The sequence below is a fragment of the Urocitellus parryii genome, chromosome X (genome assembly GCF_045843805.1).
Source record: "Urocitellus parryii isolate mUroPar1 chromosome X, mUroPar1.hap1, whole genome shotgun sequence".
In the NCBI taxonomy this organism is placed as follows: Eukaryota; Metazoa; Chordata; class Mammalia; order Rodentia; family Sciuridae; genus Urocitellus; species Urocitellus parryii.
The window spans coordinates 39720106-39732382 of NC_135547.1; the positions used below are offsets into that span (position 1 = coordinate 39720106).

General features: G+C 36.5%; 1 protein-coding gene across 2 annotated transcripts; it reads right to left on the reverse strand.

The window, feature by feature from the left end:
• Positions 1 to 442: 442 nt before the first annotated feature.
• Positions 443 to 6370, reverse strand: Nxt2 (nuclear transport factor 2 like export factor 2). 2 transcript variants are annotated; one of them, XM_026396786.2, is made up of 4 exons: positions 6226 to 6370; positions 5193 to 5279; positions 2845 to 2989; positions 443 to 1857 (listed from the first exon to the last, which is right to left on the reverse strand). In XM_026396786.2, the coding sequence occupies exons 1-4, from the start codon at positions 6232 to 6234 to the stop codon at positions 1676 to 1678; spliced, it is 423 nt and encodes a 140-aa protein (XP_026252571.1). In that variant the 5' UTR covers positions 6235 to 6370; the 3' UTR covers positions 443 to 1675. The 2 variants fall into 2 exon arrangements, with proteins under 2 accessions (XP_026252571.1, XP_077649999.1); XM_077793873.1 differs by lacking the exon at positions 6226 to 6370 and adding an exon at positions 6021 to 6058.
• Positions 6371 to 12277: the final 5907 nt, after the last annotated feature.

The window sequence follows — 12277 nt, forward strand, 5'->3', positions numbered from 1 at the left end:
TTGCTGCTAGAGCTGCGGTTTAAAAAAATCAGTTCAAAATAAGAATAAACTCCCTTTGAGTAGGAAATAATGTGCAATTTTTGATCAGTACTAAAAGAAGGTGTGGTTTAAATGTCAGTTCCACCCACTTCTCTCGTTTAATTCTATTTTGATAGTATATCAGAAATACAGTGTATAGCTTTGGGTGAGTAAATGAATTTAAGATTTAAGTAAATGATTTTAAGATTAGGTAATAAGAAACATTAATCTTGGCTGCAATGTAGAAACAAAGCTGGCATATCTAGCTTTAAAACATTATAAATTGCAAATATTTTAAAACAATAAGCAAGAACCAGAGCTAGGTTATTCTTTTCCTCTTCAGTAGTCAAGACATAAAATTAATCTATTTGTTCTTTTGAAGTTTATCACGAAGATCTGTTGTTCTCTATTTTTCTCTCAAAAAAGGCAATGAGATAGTCATGTTAACAGGAACATGTTTTAAAATAAATGTGCCCAACGTCATATGGAAGAATGAATCACAAACCAAATAATTTTAACTTTAACAGCACAAAACATGGGGGTGAGTAATACATAGGAATCTTTGGGCCTAACATTCACTGGAAGACTTAGTTAAGGGTGTCACAAAGAGATAGCAATGGCTTTGTTTCCAACTTTCCTTCTAGACCCTGTTACAAGATTAGGCTTACTGCTGACATTCAACCCCCATAAGTTTTTGAATAAACAGATACATGATGGTGACAAGTATAAGGTGAAGTATAAAGACCTTAAAAATCATTCTTAGAACAAATGTGACACTCATGACATTTGGCAAGGATACATAATAACTTAGTGATTTAAATCCTAAAAATAGGTTTCAGTTTTAGGAGGTAGTAAACCAGTACAAAACTTTTACCATTTAGTCACACCCCCCCCCTCACTTTTAGCTTCAACCTTGGATATTTCTACATTTCTCACTCCCCATTCTCCCATTAAAGCTATTAGTTCTTCTAGCACTCATTACCAAAATTTCTAGACCTGGAGCTGCCAACATGTTTTTAAGAAGTCTTAATCCACCAAATGCACCCAACAATCAAGTGTCAATTTAAAACATTTTTACCTATTTAGTTATTAATTCACTTATAAAATAAAAACTCAAAATAAGAAAATTTAACACGAAAAAGTCTATTAAATATTCCACATGCAATTCTAATATATCATAGTAGGTTATGAACTGATAAACTTACTGTATATTGCAATGCATTACCAGTGTTAACTGAAAATAGGCATGTGGTTTAGTAAAAATTCAACCTATTAACCCAAAAAAAAAAAAATCCCACTTACTCCCACAGAGTTATATTGTGCTACTACTCCACAGATAGTATTACAAAAGGATTCCATTTTTGTGATAGGCTGGGTTCACAGTGAGTATGTTAGTACCAAGATCATGTGTTTAACATTACTTTAAGAATGTCATTAGTGGAATGTATATAAGGCATGTCAAAAACTAGCATTAAAGCTCTGAAGGGCAACAATCCAAACTGGCAGCTGCTAGAAAAGGTGCTGCTAGGAATAAAAAAATACTGAAGAAACTTAGTTTCAGCACAAACCAGTTTACAGTGTTTTTCTAATTAAATGAATCAATTCACACAGACCTCTGCTTCATGAAATAGCAGAATAACAATAGACTTTTACCCCTTTAACTACTAGCCCAATCTTGAAAACGGAAGCAATCACTAGCAATCTTCCACACGGTGCTATTAGGAGTGGACTGAGCAGTCAGCAGAAAGTTCTGGTTGAAGTAATGTTGTTTGTTTCCATCAAACTTCACAGTTCCACTGGTCACAACAAGAACTGTAGTCTGGGACTGGGTAGCTTGCTCTTTGTCCACACACAAAGAAGAAAGAGATTAGTTTCTGTCTCTAAATAGGCAAATTTTCAGGCTACAATTGCTTATGATCTAACAATGAAATTTCCATAAACATTCTTTACCTTAAGCATAATCTTGAACATGTATGTTCAAATCCAGAAAATGAAATACTATTTTCAAAAATATCAAAATTACTTTTGATCTAGAAAGATTTGGGGGTAATCTGAAGTTTCAAAATAAAGAACTTATAGGACCATTTGCTTCCTGTATATATTAATATTTCATTAGCTTTCTAACAGAGCTTTATTGATATTTTACTTAAGTTATTCTTCAACAACTATAAAGGAAAAATAATCACCCTAAACAACTACTTAAGATACTAAGGACCCCACCTAGAGGTAATTATTATAAACTGCATCAATTTACTCTAAATCAAATTCTTTCTGGCTTAAAGTCATCCTTTCACATAAAAGAATAAATTTTCGTGAAATTTGAATATGTTGTAAAATACTGAAGCACATTAGAGATATGGCATAAATTTTCTCTGGAAACAGGGTGTGATGATGTACACCTATAATCCCAGCAACTCAGAAAGTTGAGGCAAGAGGATCAGAAGTTTTAGGTCAGCCTCAGCAAGTTAGTGAGACCTTGACACAAATAAAAAGAGCTGGGGATGTGGTTCAATGGTAGAGGACTCCTGAGTCCAACCCCCAGTACCAAAAAAATAAAATCTCTGGAAATACACTTCATTAACAAAAATAATATTTAATCTCTATTTCTCATATAACTTTCAATAGGTCATAATTCCATAGTCTACCAAAACCTATTAGTGATTCTATGGAGTGAGAAGCATCTAATGGAAGACCAAGATGAAATTTTCATATTTAACTTGCTCAAATAAGTAAATATTTCTACCACTAAGTTATTTGCCACTTTTGGTATAAAAGCTTAGTGCCCACTAAAGAAAACAAAGGAAGTACTTTGAAAGATCATCTTACCATGGACTGGTTGGCAATCTAACATATTGACCTGGAACTCACTAGAAGGCAACATCTCGAAAAAATTACTTAGGGCATCTAGCCCTGTAACAACATTTCCATTCCATATTAAAGTGGCCTTGTCCAAATACAGCCTGGTAAGTGCCTATAAAGAAAGAAAAGTTTTAAAAGGGATTTTTTTCCCCTCAGGTAAGCATTTTCTAGAAATGGATTAAAAGATTGTGCATGGCATATAAACACTTTCACAGCTATACCTCCATCTCCACTTCCTCTGCCCCATTGCCACCAGAAACCAATGTGAGCTAAGTGTCCATTTTATAGTTGGCCTTAAATATTATGCTATCATTTCTATATTATGCAATAAATACATTTTTCATATTTCCTTTTCAGTCATAATGAGAAAACCTTGCATCCAAACACAGAGTATTACAGTTTTGCTTTCTGTTTTAAAATGAATTAAATGATCACAAGTTCTAAGTACATACAGCCTCAAACCAATTTTATTTTCTGTCCTTTTTTTTGGGGGGGGGTGGGTACTGGGGATTGAACCCAGGGTCACTTGATCACTGAGCCACATCGTCAGCCCTATTTTGTACTTTATTTAGAGACAAGGTCTCACTAGTTGCTTAGTACCTCATTTTTGCTGAGGCTGGCTTTGAACTCATGATCTTCCTGCCTCAGCCTCTGGAGCTGCTGGGATTACAGGTGTGCACCACCATGCTCAGATTATTTTCCGTACCTTTTTAAATGAGAATTAACAAAGTTCCAATTAAGCCCTACTATAATCCTAGTGGTTATATATAATATATATATAATAATTTGGTGTTTGTATGTATAAGGAAAAATTAGTTCCTTTTGCTACTACTCTATTAGCATAATATTTCAAAAGCATCATGAGCATTTGTAGAGCTCATAATTGAAATGGTAAGTGAAAAAAGGGTCCACACAAAGGAAAATTCGAATTACCACTTTTTTTTTTTTTGTATCAAGGACTGAACCCAGGGGCGGCACTTAACCACTGAGCCACATCCCCACCCTTTTTATATTTATTTTTTAAATTTTGAGACAGGGTCTTGCTTAGTTGCTTAGGGGTCGCTAAATTGCTAAGATTGGCTTTGAACTTGTGATCCTCCTGCCTCAGCCTCTCAAGACCCTGGGATTAGAGGCATGCATCACCACACCTCAAGTAACCTCTTTAGGGTTAAGGGACATATAATTTGCTTTATTAAAATATTTAACAGGTCAAAAGACAACAGATGTTGCCTTTTATTACTACTCTATTTTTGAAAGCAGTGAGACACAAAAAACATTCATGACATGGAATAATACACATCCACTGCCAAACATCAGTGGCAGAATCATCTGTTATCTTCCGCCTTTAAAAACATATCTTAGAGAAAGGGTATTAAGTTTTGTATCTCCAGAAAGTGTTCTCTTTAAAAATAAAGCACAGTTCTAATGTTGATGAGAGACTTAGGTAAGACTCACTTGATCACATACTAAAATAATTACGTAGACATAGAGCCCAGTGATAAATAAATAAAAACGCTGATAGGTCTGTTGAAGTAGAAGCATTAACAATATGTGAATTCTCTTTTATGTGCCAGCTGTAGTTGTTGAGTCTTAAGTAGAAATTATCTATTAATATATTAAATAAGGAAACATCCCTATAAAGACAGATCCTTCCACTAGTACTGATATTTCTTTTACCATACTGGTTAAACAATGGGACTAAGAAAATGTTACATAATTAAGTAAATATATGCTGGGCTCCTCAGTGCAGTGCAGTATTTAAGTCTTATTAACTACTCTAAAAATAAAATGTGCTTAAGAGAAATTAGCAATTCATTCAAGGACCTGGAAATAAAGGCAAACCTAGGATATGATTCCAGATTCCAACTATCATTACTACCAAACCAATCTTTCCATAATCAACTGGTGTTAAACACATCCATAGTTATCACTTCTGCAAGTCAGATAAATAGCTGGCTCAAAAAAAAAAAAAAAAAACCTGGTGGGGCTGGGGTTGTGGCTCAATGGTAAGAATGCTTGCTTAGCAGTATGAGGCACTGGGTTCAATCCTCGGCACCACATAAAAAATAAACAAATTAAAGATATTGTGTCCATCTATAACTAAAAATAATTTTTAAAAACCTGGTATTTGGGCTGGGAATGTGGCTCAAGCGGTAACGCGCTTGCCTGGCATGTGCAGAGTGCTGGGTTCCATCCTCAGCATCACATAAAAATAAAATAAAGATGCTGTGTCCAATGAAAACTAAAAAATAAATAAAAAATTCTCTCTCTCTAAAAAAAACCCTGGTGTTTTAATAAAGTGGTATTACACTTACCCTTCTTCTTTTGTCCATTGTCTCATAGTAAATATTAACAAATTCCTCAGCAGCTCTACATGCCTGATCTACATACATTTTAAAATCCTACAGGAAAAATTACAGAAAATTATATTAGCATCCATTCAACCCCTCAAAAACACAAAACAAACAGAAGCTGATGATTTCCACCACTATGTAGTTTTTTATATAGAGTTCAAGTTCTTCCCCATAAATCTGGACATTTTAAAAGTTAGGGCTTAAAAGATTCCAATTTTTAAAAATTTCACTATGTTTAGGTCAAGTTTTTTAGGGCATAATCAGCTCAGTAAATTTTTTTTTTAACTCTTCAAGCAGAAAAATTCATAATCTTTGCTTGGCAACTAAGGAAAGGAAGACTCAGAAATTTATAAATCATTAACCTTAAAATGACACAGTTTGAGCCTTAAAGCTGGGGAGAGGGTTGACTGAATAAGTTTGGAAAGGACTGAGTTCGTTTGTATGACCAATCTCAAAAGTTGCTCAATGAAAAAACTGGTTCAAGAACTACTTGAGAAACTAGACAGCTCCACTTAACAAAGTTTCTCACATTACTTAAACATTCACCGCTGTTTGTAAACGAAGTATTAAACCGGATAGGCTGACGGGGTTCTTGCAAGAGGGTGAAGGACTAAGTACCTCCTTCCTCAGCTATTTACTGGGCTAGGACTATTATTTGAGTGAAAAATAATGAATCGCAAGTTTCATTTCCTTTTCAGGTGATCGAAAATGATTCAGAACGGGAGAAAATACAAAGGGCACGGTAAGCCATGAACAACAGACCAGAACATCCACCTTCCCTTCCCCTACCTCAAGGTCCTTTCAGATACCAGAAAGAAAACGAGCGGTTTGGGGGGCGGGCAGCAGACATTGGGTCCCGCCCCGGAGGCCAACGGGCCAGACCCTGATTCGCCATTTGACACGTGATCAACAGCCGGCACCCGGCTTCACGTCCCTCCCCTCGGCAGCCCAAGGCCTGGTGCCCAGGCGTCCTGCCGGGACCCCTCACACTCACCATCGACATGGTCCTAGGGGAGCTTGGATAATATGTTTCGGCTGTGGCGGCGTCACTATGTCCTCACGTGTTTGCCTCGCTCGGCTGCAGAATGAGGAAATATTTAGGAAAGCAGCGAAACCCGCCAAACGCACACAATTTTCTACCCGCCCATTCTCTCCCGGAAGTAGCTAGGTCCGTTGTAAAAGCGCTTCGACGTCCCAACCTTAAGCCCTACCTCACTTCAGTTCCGACGGAGCCCTCCCATCTGCCTTACTTCCTTGCTGGATTTCGTTTAAAAGTGGGGGGGGGGGGGATCCACTTTGTCTCGAACACTAAAATTAAAAGTATCCCAATTTTTAAACACGCGCCCCGGCTTAAGCTGAAACGAAAGCGTCTAATTAGGGGGACTTCCTTTCTCCAGGAGGCGGGGCCAAAGATCACTGATCGACCACCACGAAAGGCTACTAGATTCTTAACCTAGAAAAGAGGGGTGGAGCTTGAAAAAAGGCGCACATACTGCACCTGACCGGTTAAAAAAAAAAAAAAAAACCGTTTAGAGTTCTGGAACTTTCTCGAAGAATCGACTCAAACTGTAGTGTCTCTATGGTATGCCTAAAATTAGTAACTAAATGATTTTACACTCGCTATGTCCAAAAGAAAAGTTCATCCAGTTCCTCCTCACCATGGCTAGTCATTCCACTAAATAACCTAAAGGTTGAGTAGTGACCACATGCAAAAATACTTCCCTAAGTATTTTTACCTATATTCACTTACTGTTCATAGTAACTGTGAGGTAAATGCTATTTTATTATCATATTATGCCTACAAGTAATTATCCTATCTAAAGTCACAAACTACTTGAGATTCAAATTCAAGTTATGTAAACACCACAGCAATCTGGGCAAGGCGGCACACGCCGGTAATTTCAGTGCCTCAGGCGGTTGAGGCAGCAGGATCGCAAAGCCAGCCTCTCCAATTTAGCGCCCTAAGCAACTCAGCTACTCAGACTCTAATTTTAGAGACGCTGTCTCTAAAATATAAAAAGGGCCTGGGGATGTGGCTCAGTGGTTAACTGCCCCTGGGTTCAATCCCCCATACCAGTAATAATAATAACCCTACCAAGGAGTGATCAACTGTCACTCCTTAGCCCTTCCTTAAAACTTCTCATCTTAAAGTCACCAGTGACTCGTGGGACTATCAAATCAAATACCTCCAGTAGTCTCAACATGAATAGCTTTTTTGTTGATCCTAACAGTAATAGCAGCTCCTTCTATAGTATCTTTCTCTGTCTTCCTGGGGCCAATCTCTTCTATATTTTCTCATATTTCTGCTTCCTGACCTTTCTCTTACTCCTGTTAGTCGACCTCTAACGGCTACTGCTGCTTCACTTACCTTTTTTCCTCTCTGCAGGCTTCTGACTGGCGTCACATCCGGGCGGCCCCCACTTTTAAAAGTCGCCCTCCTCCCACGTGATCTCAACTGCTACTCCTATGCTAATGCACCAGAGCAGCCAATAGCCAGCCTTGACCTCGAATCTGAGCTCCAATTACGCATGTGGGATTTTACCGAAGAGAAACACCAGAATGCGCTACTAGCTTCTTAACCTCATAATTCTAAAATTTAAACTCATTATTTTCTGTGTCTTTCTAGCCTCTGTAGTCTCTCCATCATCTAAGCTTGAATTCTTGTTGAGTCTCATCTCCCCATCATCATCATCTTCATTCGTTCAACAAATATTTATTGAGCATTTACTATGTGTCAGGCATTGTTAAAGGGTCTGGATATTGACTAGTGAACAAAGTAGATATGATCCATACCCTCTTGAAGCTCAAAGTGTAATTGGGACCCAAACATTAATGAGTTACAAAGGAATTCCAAGAAAAAAACATTTTGGAGTAAATTGCCTAGTTTTTGCCCATTTGCAACTTATCTTCCCACCCGAATCCTGAAGCATTCCTCATTTCATGTCTCCTGAACATCAGTAACTTTGACTCTCCTATGGCATTAAGGGTGGCTATTAGTATGGACAGTAATGCTAAGGATTAGGGGATTTTGGGGAGTATTGGAAATGTACAACTGAGTTGAAGGTGGAAGAAGGTCTCAGAGTTTTACACTGGAATTTTGCACAGAAATTTGAGCTGCAATGTGCAAATTGCTACATTGATGTGCTACAAGGTTGGGAGGCTCTGTAAACTGATAATATAGAAACAAATGTTGGACTCTGATCCTCAGAGCAGTGAATTTAAATCACATGAAAACCGTGTTGCATATGTGTGGAGAGGAAGAAAGAGAACCAAGCAATCTCAGAATTCTTTTTTTAAAATATTTTTTTGACATTGATGGGCCTTTATTTTGTTCATTTATTTATACGCTGTGCTGAGAATCAAACCCAGTGCCCCACACATGCTAGGCAAGCGCTCTACCACTGAGCCACAACCCAAGTTCACACAGAGGTACTGTTCACTAGCTAATTGCATGTATTAAATGTAAGGAGAGTGACTAGGAAGGGTATGAAAGTACTTTTCTTGAAACACAGAATGACATTTTTTTTAGACACATTGTTGTTGGCATCAGTCAGGATTTAGATCCTAACAGTGCCACTAACTCTATGACCTTGGCCAAATTACATAGCCTGGGTTATGACTAAATCTTTCAATCTGTAAAATGGATGTTCATATGTATTTCATAATGTTGTGAAAATCAAATGAGCCACTGACTGTCATACAGTCTCTATTAACAATAAACAAGATATGGAAATAACTTATGACTGGATAAAGAATCTCTCTCTCTCTCTCTCTCTCTCTCTCTCTCTCTCTCTCTCTCACACACACACACACACACACACACACACACACACTATTCAGCCTTTAAAAAGGAGACCTTGCCATTTGCCAAACCTGGATGAAACTGGAGGACATTATGCTAAGTATAATAAGCCAAAGACAGAAAAATATTGTTTGAGTTCACATGTGGAATCTAAATAAAAGCCAAATATACTGAAAGAGTAAAACAGGGGCAGGTTGCTGAAGGAAATGCAGAGTTGCAGATCAGAGGATACAAAGTAGGAGATATGTGGGGTGAACAAATATAGAGATCTAATGTATAACCCAAATACTATAATTGATAGTAGTGTATTGTGTTCAGGATTTTTGCTAAATAAGTAGATTATAGTTGCCACGAGGGGGATGGGCAATCATGTGTGATGATGAATATGTTAATTTGATTCACTATAGTAACTATTATACTACATACATATCTCATAATATCATGTTGCATATCTTGAATATACACAATAAAACTTATCTAAAAAGAAATTATTATAGTCTGCCTTCTATTTTTTGATGTGCTGACATTTTGGACTTGATTTTAAGTTGCTGGGGAAAACATTATGTGTTTTTCACATACTAAACTCTTACCCAAACCACAGACACACAGGAAAAAACCTTATACAAAGACTAAGTGGTTAAAACTGAGTGACCAAATAAAATTTCTTCCTACTTTTAGCTTGCCTATATCTCCATTCTGAATCCATTCTGAAGGATGTGAAAGTGTGAATTAATTTCCTATAAAGAGAACTTTTTCTTCCTGTGACATAAAAGTGAGAGCATAATCCATTTTCACCTCATTACATTTCAATTGCCTCCTCTATGGGGCATTCACAAGTCTTATCTTCAAGGAAGAACAATTCTTTCAATTCCCTGCTGGAAACTTTTTGTTCAAGTAATTATTTTCAGAAGCAAAACATATAATAAGGCTCTAACGGTTGAGTGCTCAGGTCTTGGGAAGTCCCACTAAGACTCTGGCTCATCTAGTCCACAAATTTCTTAGAAAAGTATGATTATGATTGTCAAGACACCATAATGAAAGGTTCCAGTAGAGACGTGTGTTCAATTACCAAGATGAGAAACTACATTCTGCAAATTTCCTTATCTTACTTGGCTCTACCTCTGAAGTCTTCTTCATTCTAAACACCTATTTTTTCTTGTCTTCTCTCTCCCATCTAGGCTCACACTTTTTCTTGCTTCTCTGAACTCAGTCAGAACAAAACAAAACAACACAGTAAATGACCTCTTCACCTCTCAAAAGAGAAAGAAAATGTTATGAACTTAATGTGGCAACTCAGCTTTTCTCTCTTACCTTTAAGTATACGTTTTCTGATATTAGCATAAATTTAACAACATTATTTTAGTTGGTATTGCCTGAATTAACTTTTTTCTATCATATCATATTCAATCTTTTTGAGTATTTATGTTGTTGTGCTATCTTTCATAAGTTGCATATAGCTGGAGATTTTTTTTTTATTTTATAGTTTTTGGCCTGGAGACATTTCTTTTGTAAAAGTGATGGGTATTTTAGGTGTAGTATAATGGTCATAATGTTTAAGTGATGGATTAATTGATGAATTTTATGAAAGTGTTTACCCATGTAAGTACTAACATCAAAAGGGACTACTATTTCTAGTGCTCTAGAAATCTCATTCCTGTCCTCTCCCAGTAAATATTCACCATTTATTGTCTATTTGAAAAAAAAATTTAGTTATACATGGACACAATATCTTTATTTTGTTTACTTATTTTTATGTGGTGCTGAGGATTGAACCCAGTGCCTCACATGTGTGAGGCAAGCACTCTGCCACTGAATCACAACTCCAGTCTATTCTTTTAAAGATTTTGAAATATACAAGACATTATTATTAACTAATGTCACCATGTTGTACAAGAGGTCTTGAAAAACATCTGGCTTTTTCCATTCAACATTAATGTAAGATCCATTCATGTTGTTACATAGTTAATTCTTTTTCATCACTGTGAGATATGTATTCATATAAATATGCAACAATTTATTTGACCATTTTTCCATTGATTGGCCTTCGTGTTATTTACACTTTGGGGTTATTATAGATAAAGATGTTACAAATATTCTTGTATATGTTTTTTTTTTTTTTTGGTACTGGATATTGAACTCAGGGGCAGTTGACCACTGAGCCACATCTCCAGCCCTGTTTTGTATTTTATTTAGAGGAAGGGTCTCACTGAGTTGCTTAGCGCCTTATTTTTGCTGAGGCTGGCTTTGAACTCACAATTCTTCTCCCTCAGCCTCCCAAGCCCCTAGGATTACAGTTGTGTGCCACCATGCCTGGCTACTATTCTCCTATATGTTCTAAAGTGGACAAAATCACACATTTCATTTGTCTGTATACATTGGAGTGGAACGACTACATTATAGGGTACACATATGATCAACTTTCTAGATTCTGGCAGATGGTTTTTCAATTGACATCTTTGATAACCTATAAAAAATTTCAGTTATTCTCTCTTCTTGTCCACACTTGGTATTATCATTTTTTTTTAGTTTTAATTATTTTGGTAGATGTATACTGGTATTACATAATGGTTAGAATTTATGTCTTGGTAGCTATTAAGTTGAGCTCCTCATAATATATTTACTGACTATTTGTGTATCCTCTATAGCAAAAGGTCTGTTTTTGAGTTCTATTCATTTTTTTGTACTGAGGATTTAACCCAGGGGTGCTTAATGACTGAGCCACATCCCCAGCCATTTTAATTTTTTTTTTTTTTTTTATGTGGAGACAGGGCCTCACTAAGTTGCTGAGATTGGCTTTGAACTTTCTATCCTCCTGCCTCAGCCTCCCTAGCCACTAGGATTAACAGGCATGCACCACTGGACCCAGCTTATACTAATTTTATTAAATAGGTATTCTGTCTTTTTAAAAGTTTATTTGTCAGACATTGCATATTCTGGATGTAAGTATTGTGACTGTCTTTACCAAATTTATGCTTTTCATTTTCTTACTTTAATGATACCTTTTGATAAACAGAAATGTTACAAAGTATAATTTGCCAGTTTTTCATACAAAAATTAGTGGGTTTTTTGTGTCCTGATTAAGAAAACTTTGCCTCCTAAGAGATTCTCCTGTGCTTTATTATTTTATCTTCCATGTTATACCATAATCCATCTCGAATACATTTTGTGTGTGTGTGTGTGTGGTATGAAGCATAGATCAAATAACACAGAACCATTTATTGAAAAGACCATCCTTTCCCTTAGT

Excerpts from the sequence above, each read along its gene's own strand:
- Nxt2 (XM_026396786.2), bottom strand. Across the intron at positions 2,990-5,192 it reads CAATGGACAAAAGAAGAAGG|GCACTTACCAGGCTGTATTT; the intron begins GTAAGTGTAATA and ends CTTTCTTTATAG. Across the intron at positions 1,858-2,844 it reads AGATTGCCAACCAGTCCATG|AGCAAGCTACCCAGTCCCAG; the intron begins GTAAGATGATCT and ends GTGTGGACAAAG.